General features: G+C 39.8%; 1 protein-coding gene across 1 annotated transcript in view; it reads right to left on the bottom strand.

Annotated features, from left to right (window-relative positions):
• Positions 1 to 22,673, bottom strand: part of CNN3 (calponin 3, acidic) — a 41,594-nt gene that overhangs the window by 2,422 nt on the left and 16,499 nt on the right. The window contains exons 2-5 of the mRNA XM_009333865.1: positions 2,807 to 2,928; positions 2,299 to 2,365; positions 767 to 904; positions 143 to 259 (exon numbers count right to left, since the gene is read on the bottom strand). Coding sequence (XP_009332140.1) covers positions 143 to 259; positions 767 to 904; positions 2,299 to 2,365; positions 2,807 to 2,928 — 444 coding nt within the window. The remainder of the gene's footprint in view (positions 1 to 142; positions 260 to 766; positions 905 to 2,298; positions 2,366 to 2,806; positions 2,929 to 22,673) is intronic.

The raw sequence follows: 22,673 nt of genomic DNA, 5'->3' as shown, positions 1-22,673 counted from the left end.
TAAAACCTCATAGCTCCTTCCGTGATAAGAATAGATTGTAATTCTGCAGCTGTTTTTGCATAAACGATGTATCAGTTAATCAAAACAAGAAAGTTGTTCTCAAATATAACAGATTAACTGCAAACTTGAATTTCATACTTACCTGCAGGCCAATTACACTTTGACCAGCTTTTAGTTTTCCTGCATCAAAACTTCGTGCTTGTTTCTCTGCATATTTGACACCAATATCAATTGTAGTATGAAAACCTTTGGTTTTTGCCTATTTAGGGAGAGGGAAAATAGAGTATTCAGTGTTTAACGCATATTTTCTGCTACTGGAACACTGGCTTTGTGGCCCTGACTCTGGGCTCTCGAGTGACGCCACAGGCAGGTTTATCTCTTACGAGAAACTCTGAGTCGGGGGTGGGAGGAGGTAACAGTTCCCCCGTGGCATTTGAAGGTGGCACTCCAAAGCTACCCAAGTATCTTATCAGAAGGGTATCCTGCGGGGATTTGCGTTCTGTGAGCCTCCCCGGTTCTGTGTATGCACGCACAGCTCCAGAGCAAGGCCGTCTGCAGTCAAGAATCCAAACTCTGAGCCTTCCCTGGAGGCATGCCGTAGGACACAGCCCTCGGAAGCGCAGCCTTTGCAGTACCTCAGACTCACAGCAGTATCTCTCCCCTCCTGACAGGGGAGAGGTGCTGTTTTCTGTATTTACATGAGTGGTAAGGGTGCATCTGGACCGCCATGTGGATTTGTGCCAATTCCAGGGGTACAAATACTTACCAGACCTGCTAGTGCCACTAGAGTAGTCTGTACTTGAGTCATATTTCCATTTTCAAAAAGATCATTTGCTTCAAAAATATCATGTGGCTTCATGCCGTAGACTTGGATGGCTTTGATAAAATTCCCAATGTTCTCCAGCTAAACAGAAACAAAAAAGCCAGTTTTCTACTCAGTGTTTCAATTCAGAAACTAAGTAACTTTCAAGCTTTCTGGTGTTGGTTGGTTTTGCTTGTTTTAGGCAAGTTCTGTGCCTTGTGCTAACTGGACAAAACAGCTGGTGTGGTTAAGAGTGACTGGCGGGAAGTTTGACATTATTTTTCATTAGTTTTAATATTGACTTCAGAAATCAATCCAAGGGTTTATCCAGCCTGGCATCTATCCATCAGTGAGTATCGTGTACTTTGTTAGAGGGGGCTTTGACAAAACTGTCTCAACTCTGTCCCTTCCAAGAGAAATCCTAATCTAAAACCTGCTTCAAGTTGGAAAATTTGACATAGTGTCCATGCTATTTGACTTCAGCAATTGATAATTTTGAGTAAAATAAGAACAGAGCTATGTGGACAGTAAGAACATCTAACTTAGTTTGAAGGTATTATCTTGCTCACCTCCTGGGACACATTCAACCAAGCTTTTGGGGTTTATTAGCACTTTTTAGCACTGTGCGCTATAGAAAATGGAAAGCAATATGGAATACAAGGAGTAAGGACTGAATCTCAGCTTTCCTTCCAAAGTCTTAGGTATAAAGCTTTTCTTAAAAATAAAAATCCCCCACCATCTTTAGAAGTGTTCAATGCCAGTAAAAACAAGAGGCTGACACAGCAGTATTAAGCTAGACCCAGCAACAGTAAAGACAGTCAGCTCTAACCAGCAACCCTTCCAATGCTTGTTCTAAAGGCATGTTGCCGTTGATAGTCCCGTGGCGGGGAGGAGTGCTAGATAGAGCACTTGTGAGAAATCAAATCTGGATATACTGAAATAAAATACGTACTGTAGTTTGCACCATATTGTTTTCTGAGTTCTGTTGCACAACCATTTCTTCTGAGACCGTTCGGGTCCTTTCCCTCCCCATCCTCTCCAGCTGCTTTCCCAGGAGGACACTTCATACAGTGACCTCGCATGTCCAGGTACAGGCAAGCTGTTGACCTAACACCTTGCAGCACTGCCTGGATGGAAAACCACAGTTGTGATTTAATAAAAAAGTCAACAGCTTTTTTTAACTTGGAAAAAGGCCTTGCTATATGGCTCTCTGTTCTTCTTCCACCTGAAATTTCACCTAACAGCTAAAGCGCTGCTATTAAATACGTATGCTCAACTGCCATTTATGAGCCACCTCAGCTATAGTTGCTTTCTGTTAGATGCTGTTCGTGTATGCAGTATCCTCAACTGTTGTGTACGTATCATATACAAAACTTGGTGCTATTAAGATTTAAGGTGTGTACCATATTCACAGCAAATTTGTTAATACAGAACAAAAGAACTGTTTGGGGGTTGGAGGGGTTAGAGGTGTAGTTTTGGGGGGTTTTTTGTTTTACCTGGTGCCAATTTAGTTTTGATTGATTAATTTTCTTCACTGATCCTGGCTGCAGCTTATTTATAAGCCTAGGGAGGTGAAAAAAAGGGAAATGCTTAAACAATAAATCTCATCCTTATACCATCTGTGCAGGCATTATATAATATTTTCACTCATGCTTTATTAGTTGCATTAGTTTCATCAAAATGGTTAATTTTTTGGTTTATACAGAGTGCCTAGCTCAGATCTCAGGTCTAACAGACCATAAGAATTTTTGTGTGCCATTTGATTATTATAGAAAAGAGCTTCACCATTAAATTTAGAAATACTTAGAAATCTTTGCCAAAATATAAAGAAGATTTAAGTTTTCATTCTTCTCCACAATTTCAAAGAAGCTGTCTCCCACCCTACTGTCAGCTATCTTTGACTATTATTGTTGATGTGTTTGAAGGGGAGTCTTCAGAAAGTCCCTCCTGAGTTCCTCAAAAGTGGAAAACTGCTAAAAATAAGGTTACTTAATGAATGCTTACTCGCATAAGATTATGCCATCTTTTAATCCCAGTTGAAAGTTTGCACCAATGCTCAGCCCTGTAACCTCTTCTATCCAGTTACGCAGATCTTCTTCTATCTGGGGGTCATATTTCAGGGCAATCTGTAACACAAGCAGTTATAAAGTTACTTCACGAGAGAAAACTGCAACTCTTTTTTAATCTCTTTCAAAGAATATGCTGTAGCATTTATCCAGTACTGTATTTTAAATATCGGAGTACAGATGTAAGTCTTTATCCCTTTTACTGTAATGTTTATGGCTTTACTAAATATTTATTTGCAAATAGTGCTTTGAAGCACTTAACAGTTCTTCCTACTGTAAGAATTGCTGGAGCTTGTGAACAGTCTTTCGACAGCTGCAGAGGAATGATGACTTTTTGGGGGGGGGGAATTCTACTCAAGTTGTACTTTAGCAGGAAGTTCAAAAGTGAAATAGTGTGTCATGAATACAAGAATTCTGCATTGCCGTGCCATCAGTGCTACTGCTCAGATGTAGATTTCTACATGGGAACTCATATAATAGATTTGAAGTTTTTCAGCCGAAGATTATGTTGGGTTTGCTTTTTTAGCTAGGTTATGATTAATGGAGGTGACCTAGTAAGTCTTCCCCTTGTTGCTACAACATTAAGAGTTATCTTGCTGGGCATTCTGGGCATTGTGTGTGTGGCTCTTGTAAACTTAAGCTTTAGTATGCCTGCTATTTCTCTTTTCTTTGGCCTTGCTGGAAGACTCTGATGGAATAAACTGTGATCTCATGTCTTAATTGCAAAGTTACTGCAGTGTTACTTTAGAGAGAGAAAACCTGCAACGGTCTTTGAAGTTAAAGGCATCAAACAGAAGCCCAGAGTTGTTAGCAAGGTGACTTAAAATTCCTTTTCCAGATGTTCAGACTTCACTACTCAGTGTGTCAGTTTATGCTTCAGTCACTAAAAATCAATCCATGTAAATGGAATGCTTAAAACCGGTAAACTTCAACGATGCTGGCAGCTGACGGGGCCCAGGCTCCACTCTCTGCCCTTCGTTCCCCTCCCCTGAAGAGACCGAAAAGCAGGTCAAACTTCCTTCAGCCTAAACCTGTTAGTTTTGCAATACTCTTCAATATTGGCGAGTTGGAGAAAAGGGATTGTAGCATTGAAAGCATTGCTCCTTTTTCTGCAAACAAAACAAGTTATCTGAGCACAAGATTTTATGGCGTAAATACGCGCCACTAATGCGGAGGTTGGCAACACTTTTCCACCTTCATTAGAAGCTGTCCTGCATGGGTCAGCGAGCAAGACAGGGAATGAGGGAGCTACCGTGAGAAACCTGACAGGCAAGCACAGAATGCACTCACAGTATTTCTTAACTAATGGAAAATCAGCTCAGCTACTACCAGTTACTTACAAATTCCTAACAAGAAACTCATGTAAAGCCATTCGCATTCAGATCAAAATGTAAATTTCAGACTTTTTACATACAGTCTTAGACTTCAGCCCAGTAAGGCCAGATATTAGCAGCTCTTCATACTGCATGAGATTATAATTCCAACCTATCTGAATTACTCAGATAGAGGCAATTGCTACATTTCAGCTAGCGTTAGTAATCCCCAACTCCAAACTGACCAAACTAAAAATTACAGTATTCTGTTCTCTATTTGTCTTCTAAGGGGAATGGAAAATTCCTGTATCTCTAGCTTTACTTCAAATACTTGCCTGAGTAATGCTTATTTTCCTTAGACTATTTGTAATAGTGGTGTTATGGTGCCTTAGTTACAGAGCAGGATAATGGACTAACCCATTCTCTTATTCAGATCTTGGTTAAGGTGTAAAATTTTGTGCAATATTCTGCACAAGATGACAAGTACCTCCGTGCTTAGACTAGTGCTGGTCTCAAATAATCAAGATAACCCTTTTTTCATTGAAGAAAAAAGGAAGAGAGTTCAGGTAATACTGCCTAGCGTGAGGAAAATGTCATGACTACTTTTCTGGTTTTGTTTGTTTGTGTTTTGTTAGTCACACCTTTTGGATAGTAGATAGCTGAGATGAGAAGCAGACTAGAAAAGCTAGCTGAAGTTCACAGCTCCACAGAGGAAGGTGCTGTGAAGCAGCACAGCCACAGTCTTCATTTATAGTGATGGTAGTAATAGTAAAGGGTGGGTAGCCCCTTTTCTGAGGGGCTACCAGAAAGGCTAATGTTTTCAAAATGGTCTGTGAGGAAGTTGGTTATCATCTTTCTCCTTCCTAACCTGGTGATTAGCTTGCGAACTACTTTTCACGGCTATTTTTGTCCTATGGAAACAAGGCTTGTGTGATCGCAGCCTTAATTTGTCTCCCCCAGGACATTTGGCAGAACTCAACCAGCTTGTTCAAACTTAGAGGAGCAGCGGTCTTGGATGTGACTGAGTCAGTTATTTCGTGTGAAAGTATGTATTTGTGCAGAGGAGAAAGATCCCAAAACATCCCCAGAAGAATGAAACGTAGCATCATATTCTTATTACACATTACAGAACATACAGAGATCTTCCAAAAGTGATCTTACCCACAAAACCTTAAGTTATGTGCACGGATGAGACATACAATAGATAATGTATTTCTGTATAACAGTTCAAAAGAAAAAAGAGGATTTGTAGAAAGGCCGGAACTTGGTATGTTCTGATATTCCAGTCAGAAGACAGCAGACAATTTGGGCTGGTTGTTTGTATGTTGACAGTTCATACTACGTTAAAATCACTGTTCCAACATGCGTGTGGGTACAGAGAGGGGGTTAAGCTAATCTCTTCCACAATTCTTTAATTAGTTAGAAATGTAACGAACGTTATGCTTTCTGAAAATTCTGGCAGTTTCTGTTTCAGTGTAGCTTAAAGAAAATGCTAAGTCATAGTTTAGCCATCCTGCAGTTGGAATTGTCTGGAATGCAACTGAAACTGTCTTTCTAAGACTTATTTTTCTACAACTTAATTTATTTTTAAGTACTGGTAATCACTTTTTTCTTTTTTTTAAAAGAGGAAATTAAGTCTGTGATCATGCCATCAAGAGACACATTTTAAAGATCAGACTCTACCTCCTCCCTCCCCACATAAAAAAAGAGTAAATATGGGAGCCAGTAAGAGTGAGAACCCTAAAGAATTCTGCAAGTGTGGCTATTTTAATCTTTCTTGGCAAGCATTAAAAGGAAAAAAAAATGGCAAAAATTTCCTTACTTAATACTAAGTGCATTCCATATTTGAGATTACAACTGAGCTGAATATGAAATTGCTACCCCCATTGCTTGGGGAACTTAGAAGCAATGGGTGGAATTTTATCACTTCTCCTGAAAAATATTTACTTTATGTTGGAGTACTTTCACATGTGTTCAAATCTTCAGTTTTTCAAGAGGTTTTGAAGTGTCTTGGGGTATCACTACAGTGCTTATCTAGAGATAGGAAATAAAATATGCTTATACATGAGGAAACTTGTCTTATTGCCACTAAAAGCATTACTATTAAATCTGCTGATGTTCTGAATTGTCTTCGCTCCTGTACAGTTTGACTTAAATATGGTAAAGTTTTCTTGTTTTGATTTTTGAAATGGTGGGAAACTAGGTTACAAAAAGTGAAGTGTGGCGATAGTTTCTTTGAAAATTATACTCAGTTATCTGAAAAGCTAAAGACAAACTTAAGAATCTGGTTTTAAACATGTGACAAGAAGGGGTTAAACAGGGAGGGTGATGGGTCAGGTACCACCAGAAGCGAGGGATTATGCTTACTTCAAATTCTTAGCTCTTTTATTCCTGATGGCACAACCAAAAGTTATGTAACGCTAAGCTAGTGAATACTTCATGTTTTCCACATCTACCAGAGTTGTTCCAGTTTTCCTTTGATTGCTATCTACAAGGCGAAGTTGGAAGCTTTGATATAAATGAAAAAATTCTATGGCTTTTTCCATTACTACTAATCAACATGCCCACATTTGATCCTTTTTAAGTACTGAACTTTCATGTAAGATACTTAAATCTTACCAGTCCACAGCAAAAAAAACATCATCTACTGAAGATTAAAGCAGTAGCTAAGCAGCTTCATTCAAAGTATTTGCCATAGGTGCCATGAGAAAAGCTACAGTTTCAGAACACTGTAGAAAAGATTCAATTACAGCAATGGATATAAAGATTTTATAAAAGTTTAAAACCAGATAGCGGGAAGCCAACTGTTAATTTCTTTACTTTGTTCTGACAAATCTTGAAAGATACATAAAGTTGTAAATGCTACTCTTTGTATCTCTGAAGTGTCAACAAAGGTTTAATAGTTAGAAATATCTTTGAAAGGAAACTAAAGTTTATACAAGTGGTCAAAATTATAGGTGATCTAGGGTTGTGGGAGGAAAAGAGTGGGTGTTACTTGCCTATTACAAGCTCTTGCCTGCTAGTAAAGTTCGTAATATGAAAGAGTTGTCTTTGTATTCAGTATAGAAAAAGCTACATGAAATTTGATTAACTGAAAGGCAATCTTTTGAATAATTGTAAGTACAAATTTAATAGTTCTACTACAAGTAGTCTTCTGAAGACTGACAGTACATATCGCCTTGCTACTGTAAGTCACAAGTAAGAGGAGGCTGCAGAAAAATTAGGTTCATATATTCCTGTCCTTTTGGACTGGCTTCAAATTTGATAAAAAAAATTCACCTACTTATTTTCAACTACAGCTGTATAAAATACCAGCTTGAGTTAGTTACAACTCTGCAAAATACTCCAGTTGTATCTGAATTTGTAAGGAAGGAGGCAGAAATCTGGAAAACTCCATGCTAGAAGAGAACATTTTGAGCTTGAAACTCTTTAATACCAGTTAATATCACATTAAACTTGACTTTTTCCTGAGCTTCACACACATTCATGCAATTTTAACATATTACTAAAGGACACAAATTTAAGTTTATCAGGAACTAAAATGTGTCAGATGCTTACGCTGCTAAACAGTGTCTGTCCTGTACAGCCAGGATAAAAGACTGCCTCATTAATGATGCAGAAGAAGCAGCAAAACCCAGTTATACTAATACCAGGACTTCAGCTAAAAATCTCTTTTTTCAGTACAGTAATCTTCTACTACAGGTAAATTAAAGTAAACACTTCTTCTCTATTACCTAAAACTGATGCACTTCAATTGTAGGGCTGGCATTGTGTTGTCTTTGAGTGGAAGGAGGGAGGGGGTAGAACTTGGGGCACCAAGAAGTCAGTCCTTCCTCTTGCTAGGCGATTCCTGTTTTAAATGCCAAGTTTCATCTTTGAATGTCAGATGCAGATAATGACTAGCAGGTGGTGTGATACACATACATTTATGCCAATGTATGCCTAAGGCTAGAATTGTTGGGTTAAACTTGATTCCTCTGTCAACTTCACACCCAATTCTCACATCTTGTTCTGTTCAGGTAGGACTTTACTGTTTGGGACCTCTTACAGCGTAAAAACCCTCCCTCCATCTGTAGTACAAGAACAGCAGTCATCACTGTTTTTATCAAGTGTATGGATTCCTGGAAACAAATGAAGTTATGTTGGCCAACTTCAAGGGACACAGACAGATCATGAAAGTTACTCAATGTGCCTACAGCATGCTAAGTTTGAGTGATGTTAACCAATATTTCACACCATAAATGATATCATATGGACTTTCAGTTGTCCTTTTACACTAATCTCTTCCAAATTACACAGTACACACTGTACACCAAGGGCTACATGTATGCCAAATCTCCAGTTTAAAAGTTCAGCTGTCTATATTGCTGCTACTCTGGAAAAATACTGTAACAGTATCTCAAGAAAGAGTTTAAGCACGCTGCATAGCTTTTTACAAGTCACTGGGACTAACAAACAGGAAACTTAGTAAGGTAAAAAGCAGGTATAAAAGACATAACTTTCAAAGTTATCCATCGCGACACAACAGCTTGCAATTCTTAGTTCTGATGAAACTTTTGACTAAAGTGTTGGGCTTTATGCCCCCACAGCAGGGGTCAAATGTTTAATGTGCAGCATGCTAAAGTTAAAGTACTAGTTAGCATTTGAAGAAACTGCTCTCTGGTCAAAAGTTTTAACAATAAAAGCATGTGCCTGTCAAAGTGAGTGAACAACTCTATCACAGGAACTGTGTTTGTCAACAAAACCTAAGATTTATATACAGATCAAAGTGCAGCAAAATAGGTTGTATGTTGCTGTTTTCCAAGGTAAATAAAGTACAGGGCCATGTACAGAAAGCAAAATAGCCAGGACTTTACTCCAAGATAGTATATGAAGAGGTTACACATACTTTTTCACCAAAATGAATAGGAAAATAAAGCCGTAAGTCTTAGATGTTAATGTTCTTCACAGGGAGAAATTCCGTGTGGCCCATATCCTTGCTTAAAGTGACACAAAATTACTAATTTTTCAGTCAAAAAAAGATCAAGTAGAGAAAGCTTACTGGATTTCTAACAAGTGTGGGAGCATATTCACCTCATACTGAATTTAATCCAGGTCTAGCCAGGGGTTTTAATATTAATTTTACTCTTACATATTTAGGTCATAAACTACTGAAAGCAAATAAAGATAACTAAATGAAAACTCCAGCTTTTAAGACCTAAAATTGTACGGTTTAAGTTTCAAGCAGCCATTTGTTCCTGTATCAACTTTTCAATTTTTATCAATTTGGAATGGAGTGAAACTGAATTCTTATGGTTTCGGTGGTGCCTACAAACATCCTTTGCGTTGAAGTAAGCACTACCCTCAGGAGCGATTTGTCTTGCAGAGTCCAAAGATACCAATGCTGACACTTCTTTACCATTTGCTTGGCCCTAGTTTGTGATGAGATCTTTCTCCTCCCCTTTTGAAGGCTTTATGGTAGTATGGGGAAAGATGAAAGCATAATTTATCTCCTGGTATCAAGGCAGAGGCTCTCGGAAGCCCTTATTCCTCAGAAGTGGGAGCGAGACAGACTACACGGCCAGTCCCAAATTATTCTCCAGAATTCCAGCTACTGGCACCTGAGCTGCCCCGTTCTGTTCATCATCTGCTCTTCCAGAACAGAGTTCTGAATCTCGCATCTAAAATTTACCCAGCAAAACGTCTGGGACAAAAAAGTGTTAAGAGCTTACTGGTTATAAAAAAGACCAAGAAAAAGGCACAGAACAGTAAGTGTTCTTCTCGTAAGCAGGAAGAAAGGTTTTCTAGATGATTTTAAATTACAGAACTGAGTTAAAACTTTCTGGTTAAAATTCTGTGGTGTAAATAGCTTACTGTACATATCTAATCTTCAGCTTCAGAGGTGAGGAAGAGTGACAAGGACATACATCAATACTTTTCTGCAGAACAGTTCTAGTTGTCTGCCAACAGAATAGTTATTTAGTCATAGAATAAATAAATAGCATACCCTTGAAGTTGAGACAGAGAACCTAAGACAGCAGGGAAAATACAGGGTTTTGATTTTTACTGAAAGTGGGTGAGAGGAGGGAGTGACAGGGTACCAAGGCTATTGTCAAGTGGAGCTTCTTGCCATTTGAGCTACCAACTCAATGACCTTTCATCATAAGGACAAATTAATTTCATGTATGTTGACCAGTACAGCATGCAAAAGCAAATGTCAAAGGAGGCATATTTGTGTGGGAGAAACCCAAAGGCAAAGAGAATGTAAAAATCCAGATGAAAACCAAAGACTAAAGTACTTCAAAAACTGAAAGCCCCACCACTAAGTATGCTCTGGTATTTGAACATGTATTTTTTTTTCTGTCGTCATGGACTGTTGCACAGAAAGGCAGAGAACACACTGTGTTGACGCTAATATTGAAAGATCTCACTATATCCCACTATGCTATTTAGCACAAACTTTACAGCTGTATCCATTTTGCTTAACATTCAACAGTATTTTTTTTATGTGTAGCATAATTGATAACTTGCCAACATCTCACTGTTTTCTCTGTAAATCAAAATTTAGGCTACAATCTTTAAAGGAAGGATGGATGAGCATTAATCCAAAATTCCTGGCACTCTTCCCATAGGCACCAGTTTAAACTCTGAAGTAAGGACAAGTCATGCCTCAAAATTTCCAAGTCATCTTACAAGTAAGATACCTGTAGTCACGCGTGGCGTTTGCTGCCAGATCAGCAGGCTGGAAGAACTAAGTGTTCTACTCCCTGGCTGTCCAGTATGATTTTGTGACAGCTTGCAAATTATTCAAGAGGTGAACACCACCATCTCTTCCCTCCGAGTGCGCTAACAACTCGGATGTATGCCCGCCCTTGGACTGAATACTGGTTCTCTCTCGTTCTCTGCAGCTGTACTACTGCAACACTCTCCCATTCGTTCGCACAGTTTTTCCTCACATTTCTTGTTCTTATCATTTCTTGTCATAGTCACGGTTTTCTGGCTTATAACTCCAATTCTCCTTAGTCGTCAGCTTCCACTTTCAACTGCAGTGCCTTCTGGGCCTGCCACCATACATTATACTTCTTGGTATCGAGTCCCTTTGCACTGCATCTTTAGTCTGTGTATTGCTGAACAGTTTAAATTTCTTTGCAGAACATGGTTTCAGTAATATTCACTACCTATTATTTGAAATCATTGCTGTTTTCATTTTAAAAAAAGCACTGGGATATAAAGTTTCTTCTCAGCTAAGACAGTGTCGATCCAACCCGGTACACAAAAGCCTGTTACTCCCTGAGATGAACAGATTCTCCTTGCTTTGAAACCCACCCCCGGTATGACTGGCTTGAGCTCTGGTATGACCCAGCAAATCTGGGCAGGCTCCAAAATCACTAGCAGTGACGTCTTCTGCAACAACGTGCTGAGCGCACTGCGCTGAAAATATTGGTAACCTGCTGTACTGACAGACTTCAGTGATATCTAGTTATTCTTGTTTTGTGTGTGTGTGGAAATATAATGGAACAATCTGGTGCACAAAGAGCAAAAAAAACCCAAAAAATCTGAAAACAACCTCATTTTCCTAGTAGTAACCCAGGAAGTATCTCCTGAGACAACTTCTACTGTGACTCTGGTGGAACAGTAGTTCTCAAAGGCTAGACTGAGCCTGCAAACAGAAATAGTAACATCAGCGATCACTGTGTCTTTGAGAGTACTTGTCTAATCTATTGCTACTACAGCAATCCAGGAAATTGTATATTCTTTCAAGTTTACTTATTTTTCTCCTCCAGTGGAGCAGCTTTTAAAATACCTCACGTTGCAAGTAAACTGTATTGTGATTCTGTAGCCCTTCCCCAAGGCCCAACTGTGTTGACAAGTCTTCCAACTTCACCTTCCGAACAGGACACAAAATCTGATTATTTTAGTCTGAGTCTCTCTCCAGACATTTTTTCTTCTCTTCAAACCCTCCTCGCTTACCAACAACAGAGGCATTGTGTTTTGCAGCAGCAAGTGGCTAATTAGTAACTCAAACATACCCCTCAAAAAAGTTAGCTGAAGAAAACTGAAGTCTGTTGATGCAAGCTTTGCTAAATGTTACTCAAAATGCACGTTCCCTCTGCCTCTCCAGTGAAGGCACAGTCCGTGCTGCATTTTCTCATACCTTTTTCAAAGGTAAACCTCAAGACTCTGCTGCTTTCACACCTCTTTTGCCCCCACCCAGTAAGCTCAGACACTTGACTGTTCAGTGCCGCTGCCTTCCCAGGCATAGGCTTGCCTGAAAAATGAACCAGATGACATGGCAGGCCCCAAGGTAACGGGCTTTTCCCGGTTAACAGTGCTCAGTGTTTCCCACCAACCGCTCTGACTGTATTTGGTCGCCTGTCAGCCTGCTCCCGTTTCATTCCATGAACCTCACATTAGCTGAACAGGCTAATTGAGGTGCCTGTGAAAAGTATTCCTAAGGAAAATACAGATTTCTCTCATTCTTACCACCACTTCATCCTTGCACAAAATGATTCAATCTGTATTTTTTGTAATTTAGGTGAAAGACGAGATTTCCTGAAGTTCCTTAGTTTCTACTAGATAGCAAAGTCTGCCTGGAGCCATCTTTCATACAGGTAGTAGATCAAAATCTCTGAACTCACACATAGCACATTTTTCTCATTGAAGTAGTTTTCCCCATATCCAGTTTCCTTAGCAGAAGTACAAGAAATGCAGATTTCGCATCCTAAGCTTTAGAAGATCTTGCCTATCAGCTGCTTCATGCTATTGTTTTGCTTTACTGCCACCAAAAAAATTGGAAGAATGAATTCAGCACAAAGAATGAAACATAATTATCTGCTTCTGCTGCTCCTTGCCCTCTACCCCCTCACCCCCTTCCTGGGTCTCTCTCTGACAGGTTGAAGGTCAGTAGGTGATAAACAATGTTAACTATATTCCAGGAAACATCCAAAAATATTTTGCATATGGCCACCCAGGCAAGTTGTGCTTTAACCACATAAAAATAGTTATAAGAAGCATATGATTGACAATGTGATATTTTAAGTGATGACCGTAAACACATTAGAAAATGTTTACTTAATTTTGTAGTAATATCCGTCTTTAAAGGCCTACAATTGAAATTTAGAAGATTACTGAAGAAAGTCTAAGAAAAGTAAGACAGAGTATTTGAAATTTACATAGTTCCTACAGGCAGCTCTATAGAAATCATAAAATCTGTATAGCAGACAGCTGGACAGATTTTTTAAAAAGTTTACGATTAGATGAACTCTTAGCTCAACGTTTTATTTAATGAAAATGTAGTTTAAGTTACGTACGAATCAAGCCATAAGCCTGCTATACTGAAGTTTATAATGAGTACAAAAGAAAGTACTACTGTTAAAGTAGGAAAGACAAGTCAAACCCCTAAGTAAGAGGTTCTGGTTAAACACCCTGTAGTAACTTCTAAACCAACGTTCTTCAGCAGTTAAGCAAGTGCAGGAAGAACAGTCAGCACTGCCAGGGGTGGGTAGGGGATGCACATACACACCGCATCCAGAACTCAGGATACCACAAGGTGAATTGTAGTCTTGCTACGCGGCACACCTGAATTCACTGTAGGCTTGAAATACACAAGCAGCACTATGCGTGGGCAATGCTGTACTGCAAATGAAGTGTGAGAGAGGTCTCAATCCTCAGTTATTGAAGGTTCCATTATTCTTCTGTAGAACAAAACGCTCGGGTGCCCCGACTGAACTCTAACCTTGTTAGTTATGTTTTGTTCCAGTTCTTTTCCATCCATTCAAAGACCAGTTCTTTATCTCTGATGTTTAATCTCGCAGCTTTTTTGTTAATTCTTTTTATTAAAACCTGCTAGATTCTTTCAAATAGAAGTACCCTTCCATATCACAAACATTTTCATACCATCCTTTATTAATGATAAAGGATGCTATCAAGACAGACCATAGGAAAAAGGCAGTAGTCTTTATTTTCTTAAAGTTACTTGTACTTTTATTAGGGCATGATTAATACAATGATGTCAGCAAGGTAAGGGGACAGCTTCTTGCAAAAATAAGCAAAGAACACTTAGTCTTACAACACCAGGTATGTGTCTGAACTACATATGCTTCATTGATTTAGCACTGTATTGACTTTCAGATATGATATATAACATGACTTCAAATTGATCCCACGCAGTGTTATAAAGTTAACGAAAGCAGTAACAGCTCAGGCTGGTCGGGCGGTGGGAATCTCAACAGGAGCCACAGTACAGGTCCTGCTCCAGCGCATCCTTCTGCTTGGTGCGTGCTGGCCTGAGCTCTGAGTTGTGCCCCATCCGTGCTCAGCACAGAAGGGAAATGTTCTGGTGGGGCCCCCGTTAGCAGCAAGGCAAGAGCTGGCTTTCACCATGAACATTTTGAATATTACCAAATCCCTTCCCAAATGCAGGTGTCTGTTATGCCTTATCTTTTGCTGGCAAGGCTTCTAGTATTTAGTCAATTTGTTAGGGACAACAGAAAAATACTTCTCAATTAAATTACTCTTACTCAAGCAAAACCAGGAATACTAAGATAATGCTCTCTGTCTATAAATAAGAGGCTGTAGTAGTGGAAATATCAACAAGAAAGCAATATAACAGGAGAGGTTTCTTAGCAGGAAAGCAAAGTAAGGTTTTTATAGTAGTAACGCCTGGTTTTACTCTGGGAACAGCCATGGTCCAAACATGCAAAGCAGGGTAGGAAGACTTGTTTAGAATCCATCTATAATTCAGCCAGCTAGGACTTGATGCAGTAGATCAGATCCCAGCTTCATGAAAGCATTTCAGAACAGCAAGGAAACTAAGGCAAGGAAATGCAGAAATGCTTAGTTTTTGCCCAAATCTAGGAAAAGACTTGGTGTTGGAGTCCTGCAGGATGTATGCACAAGGCATGTAGAGTTTCACTTCATTATACCTCTTAAGGATTACTCCGTAACCAAAAGGATGTCTGCCTGAAAGTCCTCAAGAAAAATCCTGTTTAGACCCCAGAAGACGAGGTCAAGACTTGGAAGGGAAGCAGCAAAGGCGTCGAAAGGCTAAAGTCCAGTTTCCAGGAGGGAGCGAGGATCAGTGACCAGAGGCAGTTCAGACTCCCAAGGCTTAAAGCATGCTTGGCCCAGCTGCTGGGGCTGGGTAAGGCAGTTTGGTGAGAGTCCAAGCAGGGCACTAGACCGTAGCTGTGACAGCAGCACCTCATGCCTCGCTGTAATGGTCTTCCCTTACTGCTGGCTCCTCCAGTGTGACTAACGCCTTCAAGTCTTTGTAATTTATACATCCAGAATCGTATCTGCTTCAGGTAAGAGATGGTTTTATATAAGCAACAAGAAGTTTAATTATGTCTCCTCTCCTAATATCTACTAAACTCTGCACTGGTTTAAGCGGGGGGGGGAGTTTGAGGGATTTTTTTTGTTTGGTTTTTTTAAAGGAAAAGAAACCCCAAACATAGAACTATCCACCTGAAGAAAGTCAAAACTGTTTTTGAGAAAAACACTAATTCAATCCCACTAAACAGAAACAACAGCATAAGTTATTCTGAGGCATTACTGCAAAACCAAAAATATTTTACCCAAGAGAGAGCATTTGCTGCTGAATATAGCTATACAAGTTAACAGTTTAGAATCAGATACTTACAAAAAGCATTTTTAAGCAAGAGAGTCCCTCTTAAAGAAAAAAGAAGGATTTTCACATGATCTCACTTAGAAAAAATCTGTTTCAAATTGCCCTACGTGTCCTGGCCTCAAGCCTGTTTTTATTGAAGGCCTTTCCTGTACAGTTCCATAGGGGATGGGAATCTCTACAAAGTTTGCCTTAAAAGGATGTGTCAGATGCACAGTGTATACGGTGTTACGTAGCTACAGAAGCTAACAAAATTCTGGGTACAGAGAAGTTTCTATCCTTTATTCTCCAAGGCAAATTATAAATTATTTGGAGGTAAGAAGCAGCCTCCAAATTAACATTCTTACAAAAAAAGAAAGCTGAGGCAAGGGAAGAAAAAAAAAGCCACTGACATGCCATTATCGCAAAACAATGCATGCATCCATCCATCTATCTTTTAAGGGTACTGACTCAGCAACAGGAATATAATAGGTATTTTTCTCTAAATTTTAAACTAAGTCTAACTCTGAAACCACACAAAAAGCACATTCATCTGTACATTTTAAACAAGCAAGCAATACTGCAATGCAAATTAAACTTCTTATTTTCTGAGACTACTAATCCCATTTAATTGTCATGACACTGTCAAACTCTATTTGCTTTCTTCAGAGGTGTTCTGGCCACAGGAGGTACACTGTGAGCTTGCACGTAAAGGATGCGAGACTTGATACCTATCCCACACCCTTAAGCATTAACCTCAACAAGTTTTATGTTCTTCTATCACCAGTAAAAGTTTATTAATCTACCAGAAACAAGGTCACTATAATACATTTTATAAATCCACAGAAAGTGCTTTGAATTTGAAAGTGTGGACAGTGTTGTTCCTAGGGTAAAACATAACAGAAGTTTGCCACAAACATCCTCACTCTCAGTTTACTTAGGCACCATGCTTTGCTGGGGGCTGCACTGGCGGTTTCTATCTGTGCTGTCCTTCATGCACGCACAGGAGCAGACTGGTCTAGTGCTCCACCTCTGCTTTGATGTTCACGAGGCAGCGGTAGCTAATCCCGGCTACACCATGCCATTAATCAGCTTCCTCCTAGAAAAAAAATGGTGTGAGCCAAGAGACAGAACTGGAAATTACATCCCTCCACAGGGCTTAACATGGGGCCGTGATACATGTCTCGCAGTTCAAGAACAGCTGTGCACTGTTCCAAGTGACAGTTTTGAGACACTTGAGGACTCCAAAAGACAACTGTCAACTTGGCAATGACGTGTCAAGGTTTACTGGGGATTTAAACCATTGAGGAAAAAGAAATTAACTCCTGTGTCAGGGGTTTACAGCAACAACTGCCAGAAGTTGCTAGGGTAGCTGCTTGCACAGGTGTTTTTCATTTCACCTACTTGGGGGCTACCAAACAATGAAACTGGATATAGGGTATGCCTGCCTAGTGGGGGTTGTGCCAGGGCTCCCGAAGGCAAGTCCCCTCGTTCGTGGGCTTGGGCAAGTGCAAAGAACAGGCAACGCTTGGCTGACAAACGCAGGAGGCTTTAAGCAGATGGCAGGGACGCTAACATCCAAGTTGCTGGCAAGGGAAGCGTTGCCATGGCAAATTACTTGCTTCTGCTTATCATAAAAAAGATAGATCATAGGTATGAACTGTCAACTCAATGCTACACAGGTTGCACCACCATTAGTTTGTACCTGTTAGGTCTATTTATTACTCCTGTAGTATTAATACTTCTATTGAAGTAGCCACAAAATTAGAAACCTATACCAGATATGTGCTCAGGAGAGCAGACCTGTCCTGAAATAGTAACAGTAGAAGAGGAAAATGGATTAGACACATCAAGACAGACAGATCAGACGCACTGAGGTAGACAGTAAAGGATGAAGATGAATGGAGACACTGCAGTTAAGATTCTCCACTGCTGGAATACCTTCCTCCTTTAAAAAAAAATCTAACCAAAACATGGAGCTATTGATTGGAGCTACTGCATTAATACCACTTCTCAATCAATACGAGAACTCTTCACACACAGGATCTTACACTAGGAGAATACAAATTAATAGGTTACTACAGCTTAATAAAGATAGTGTTTCACTGGGTTTCTTTAAAAAAAAAATCCTCTGCAAAGTTTCCAGCAAAAGGCTAAACTCATGTTTCAGCAATTGAGGTGGCAAACACGTACTCGGAAGCCTAAGAGGCTTCTGCCCAGAAAAGGAACACCGCATGATTTGGAAGTGGAGGGAAGCATGCAGCAGGACCATCTTCTAAGAAGCACTGTTGAACCCAAGTTACTGGAAGTTAATATTGTCCATCAAGGTAAAACTAAGCATCAGAAAGCAGTAACCAGCCAGGATACTGTAAATAAGTTGGAGAATTCTCATCATTTGGTTGCTGATACATTAAAAAAAAAAAAGCAGCTTAAGACAGAGTGACAAAATACAAGTTTTCATTGTTTGTATCACTAATGTGTTTTAAGTGATACATGTAGTTATTGTGCCAAGCATTGACTGACTGCAAATTTAGCTATGGAATTATTCCACTGTCGTATTTATGTTTTGTGGACAGTTTTGCTGTTGACTCAGTTATCAAAACTGTACCATTAAGTACCATTCTCTTATATTGAATGCATTCTGTGCATCTAGTTGATAATTTCTTGATTAAACCTGTAGCAGAAGCTTTCACTCAGCATTTCATTCATCTGTGCATTACAATTATAAAGGAGGTTTGGGAACAGCTATTAAAAAAAATAGGATGCTTGAAGATTAACACACTGAGAGATTTCTGGAAGACAGTAAATATGAAAGACAAAGTTATGAAGTTGTTCATTTGGACTGCAGATCTATTAGTAAAGCCTGGATCCAGCTGGAAAAAAATTCACAGTTCTTTGGAAAAAATACAGAAATTGGACACAAAGAGAAAAGTTTCAATGCTATGCATGTTGAAACTGATATTTAGCTAGTAAATGTTAACTTCAAGAGCTACGATCAACTATCAGAAACCATGAATTAATCGGAGCAAACTGAAGTTCAATGCTTGATCTTGTAAAAACCCTTCTGCTACTTCCTCTGAAATCTCCTTTGTAAAATCTCAGTGTATACATTTCTATTACAATATTTCTGACAGTTAGAATCAAAATAAGGGATTTTTAATTTATTCTCCATGCAACAAACTTACGATGTGTATCATGGAAAAGGTCACACAAGCTGAGTTTATTTTAAACTGAACACCTGAATTTAATTTAAAACTTGTAAATTAAAGATGCTACTTGTTCAAAAGCTATGTTGACTTCTACGTACAAGGCAATTGGGAATGCAGAAATCCTACACTGTCAGTTCTCACGGAAGATAGCCACCTGTACCCTCAAAGCATAAGTTCTCATTGCCTTTATCCAGTACAGTTTTCATTTTTATAACATCCTTTTAGACAACATTAATAGAAATGCTTTCTCACCAGCAAACATTCTTACATAAGGGTCATAAACTTCGGTGAGGTTTGCCAAAGGAAAATAGCCTACAGGAAGCGTGGAAGGGTAAAACAAGTATATAGTAGGAACAGTTACGCTTTAAAAAGGAAAAGGGTATTATTAGTGTTTTGAAAGGAGGGGTGAGAAAGAGGAAGGAGAGGGCCTAACAGTCCAACTACAGGCAGCCAAAACTTCATCTAGCTATTAAATCACCAATTAAAAAATCTGAAAGTTAATGATTCGAATCTGGTTCCCAGTTAAAAACATTCACAAAAGGGTCATTTCTGGACAAAGAAATTAAGTCTGTTTACTTGGCCTGTAGCTAGTGAAATACAGTACAAGAATTTTCTCCTCAGCAGTTTCAGAAGGAACACAATAATCACACCTAGGACTTGTTAGTATTATTCCCCACAGACTTCATTTCTTTTTCATTAATTCGTATTCACCCTTGAGAAGGAAAGCAGGAAGTACTACTGCCCTCCTGCACACTTGCAAAACAGGAGATATTTTGTTTACAGGCTTCATTTGTCTACCAGCCTCCAGTTTAAAAAGTTTGTTTCCCTTCCTTTTCCGTATCGCTAGTGCTTGACCTTTCAGGGGGGCAGCTGCGGGGACAGACTAACAGTGACTCTGCCATCTTTAGAAAGTTTAGAAAATGGTACTGACCGGTGCCAGCTTCCTGAGGGAGGGATGGCTTGGAAGAAAGGTCAGAGACTAGAGTCAAGACACGGGATAACCAAACGCTATGCAGAGTTTGACTCCCCACGCAGACTGTATTTCTGCCCATCTTCCTTTCGCATGGAGATGAAACTGGCAGCGTATCAAACGTAAGAGGGGGGAGAAGATAAATGCCTGCCCGATACAAATACCATTTCCATGGGAAGGGTGGAGTCACTAGGAAGCAGCTGAGCGACCTGGAACCTCTCCTCCCGCCTGGCGTTCCTGTTTGCTCCACACCTTATGCAGCGAGACAGTGGAGCAAAAGCTGCTGCTAATTTCTTACCTACCTCAGTTGTAAATCAGAGACAAATATAACATTAGTTTGTAGCTTTATCTTATCGCATCATCATCTCAAGCTATGCGAACCTCACGTACCGCAGAAACTCCCATTGCTTAAGAAGAAAATTATTTATTGCCTGCAGAAGAAAGTATCCATTTCAATCAGCTTAAAGGGCTCCTCACTGAATAGTTGTTTTGGATCAAGTACCTTCTGTGATCTCAAGTAAACAGGGAATCAGCTTCAAAGGGATTACCCTAGTTTGACTACCTACACATTTCTCATGCAAACAAGTTTCCTTACAGCTGGGAACCAGTACACAAATTCCATCCTTTCTTTGTAGGAACGAGGAAAAGAGATCGGTAACAGAGACCGGACACCTTATCAGTGTGAACTAAGGTAAGGAGCAAAACAAGAGAAGGGTGGAGCCTCAAAAGGACAAAAAAAGAAAAAGAAAGAAAAAAAAGCCCTAAACACCAAACTAAACAAAGATTTTAAGACGGAATCTTGAACATCAATTAAACGAAATTCTTATAAAGCATCAAGACATGTTATATTCATCTCTTCAAATACCACAGCAAACAAAAGGTCTCTCTGAACACTAACACAATGCCAAATGAGAGTGCCAAATGGGAAAATAAGAGACTTTTCTGCCCAGCACAGCTGGGCCCTCAGGCAGCATAGCTATCAACACATCTGTTTTCTGCAGAAAAACACTGCTTGGGGATAAGCGCTGAAAATTTCAAGCAAGGGCATCTAACATTCACCGTCATTCAAGCAGGGAGGTACCACAGCTACTTACAAACATTACCCCAACACCACATTAAAAAAATAAAGCAACATAACACAGTAGTTTGCCCGAAGGTCAGTGTTTTAGAAAGCATGATTAATATCAGTACCAAAAAATGGTCCAAGAGCTGGAAACTGGATGTTGTTCTTCAAATCTTTATGAGACAGAAGGATCTGGAAACAGGGATTCCTGATCTTTACAGAGACGTTACTCTCTGAACCTCTAGAATTATACAGAGAAAGACACATACCTAATGCACAGACCTATGCAAGACACTAGATAGGAGGTATGCAATATATGTCTGTAACATAATTGCTTTGAAATTTGATCTCTTACAGTAAAAGCAACAGTCTCAAAGTTCAAAGCTGTATCTTTTGCTGGAGTTTTTGTTGTTGGTTGTTTTTGTTGTTCGCTTGGTTTCTTTAAGGGACGTGAGTTCATTTGTCTTTGGCGCATTTGGATAATTTTTTATGGCACTGCTGCACTGACATTTCCAAGGACTACAGCAGAAGCCTGCATACAAGTAAACCGAAGCTGCCACAGAACATCCATCCCTCTGCAATATCTGCACTGAGGAAAGCGGAGAAAGTCAGTGAAGTAACAGACACTCAGCAAGACAAAGCAGAAGGCCGTTTGCATAAAGGTGTGAAATACACCAGTTTCAAACCCTCTGTTAACGCACAGGCTTGGAACCGGAGGCCCTAAGGAAGCTGTTGACAATAAGAAACCAAAAGAAAGAACAAAGACCTTCTTCCCATCTTGTCCCCGTAAAGGGATCACTGTTAAGCCTACATGATTCTGTCAATTTTTTTTTTTTAAAGCAGAAGAGCACTTACTTTCTTCCTAATTCACCTGCAGTAATACACAACAGATGTTTTATTGTCTTTTTTTTTTTTAGACTGTAACAGTGTAGATAAATCACTAAGTTCAGACGTTGGACGCAATCACTCTGGAAGACATTTGGTTACATGATGTCATCAAACTTTGCTGCAGAACCCCACAACCATCCTGAGAAAGCCAATGGGGGGGGAGGTATATTTCGTAGAGTTTCCAACATATTAACTTAGACTTTCTGCATAAATTACAACGTTTAAAGCGAACTACTTTTCTCCCTCCTCCCCTTCCCACTCAGCCAGAAGTAAAACAGGATTTGGGGAGTTGCTGAAGCCTGCAACCAGACGTGTGTGAGATAACCAGTTATTAAACACCACGTTTAGAGTTTAAGCCTGCGAATAAAGACACAGAGCACCGACTCATCCCTAGTCGTTTACCGGTGCAGTTTTTGTTGCAAAGGCTTTTCCTCTTACCGGGTAATCGTTCGCTGCCAGGTAACTGCGTAACAGGACGCTAACATAAGCACCTTTTGTTCCACAGAATATGAGAAAAATCAAAGACAAGTCAGAGCAACTCAGAAAAGCAGTGCACAGAAGGCGGTCGTTTACCGGTGCAGTTTTTGTTGCAAAGGCTTTTCCTCTCCCCGGGTAATCGTTCGCTGCCAGGTAACTGCGTAACAGGACGCTAACATAAGCACCTTTTGTTCCACAGAATATGAGAAAAATCAAAGACAAGTCAGAGCAACTCAGAAAAGCAGTGCACAGAAGGCGCGCGCGCCCCCCCCGGCAGCAGAGGCCCGGCCGGTCAGCGGTG

Source organism: Pygoscelis adeliae, unplaced genomic scaffold (genome assembly GCF_000699105.1).
Source record: "Pygoscelis adeliae isolate BGI_AS28 unplaced genomic scaffold, ASM69910v1 Scaffold10, whole genome shotgun sequence".
In the NCBI taxonomy this organism is placed as follows: Eukaryota; Metazoa; Chordata; class Aves; order Sphenisciformes; family Spheniscidae; genus Pygoscelis; species Pygoscelis adeliae.
The sequence above is the reverse complement of the archived record's forward strand: the minus strand, read 5'-3'. Positions and strand labels throughout refer to the sequence as shown.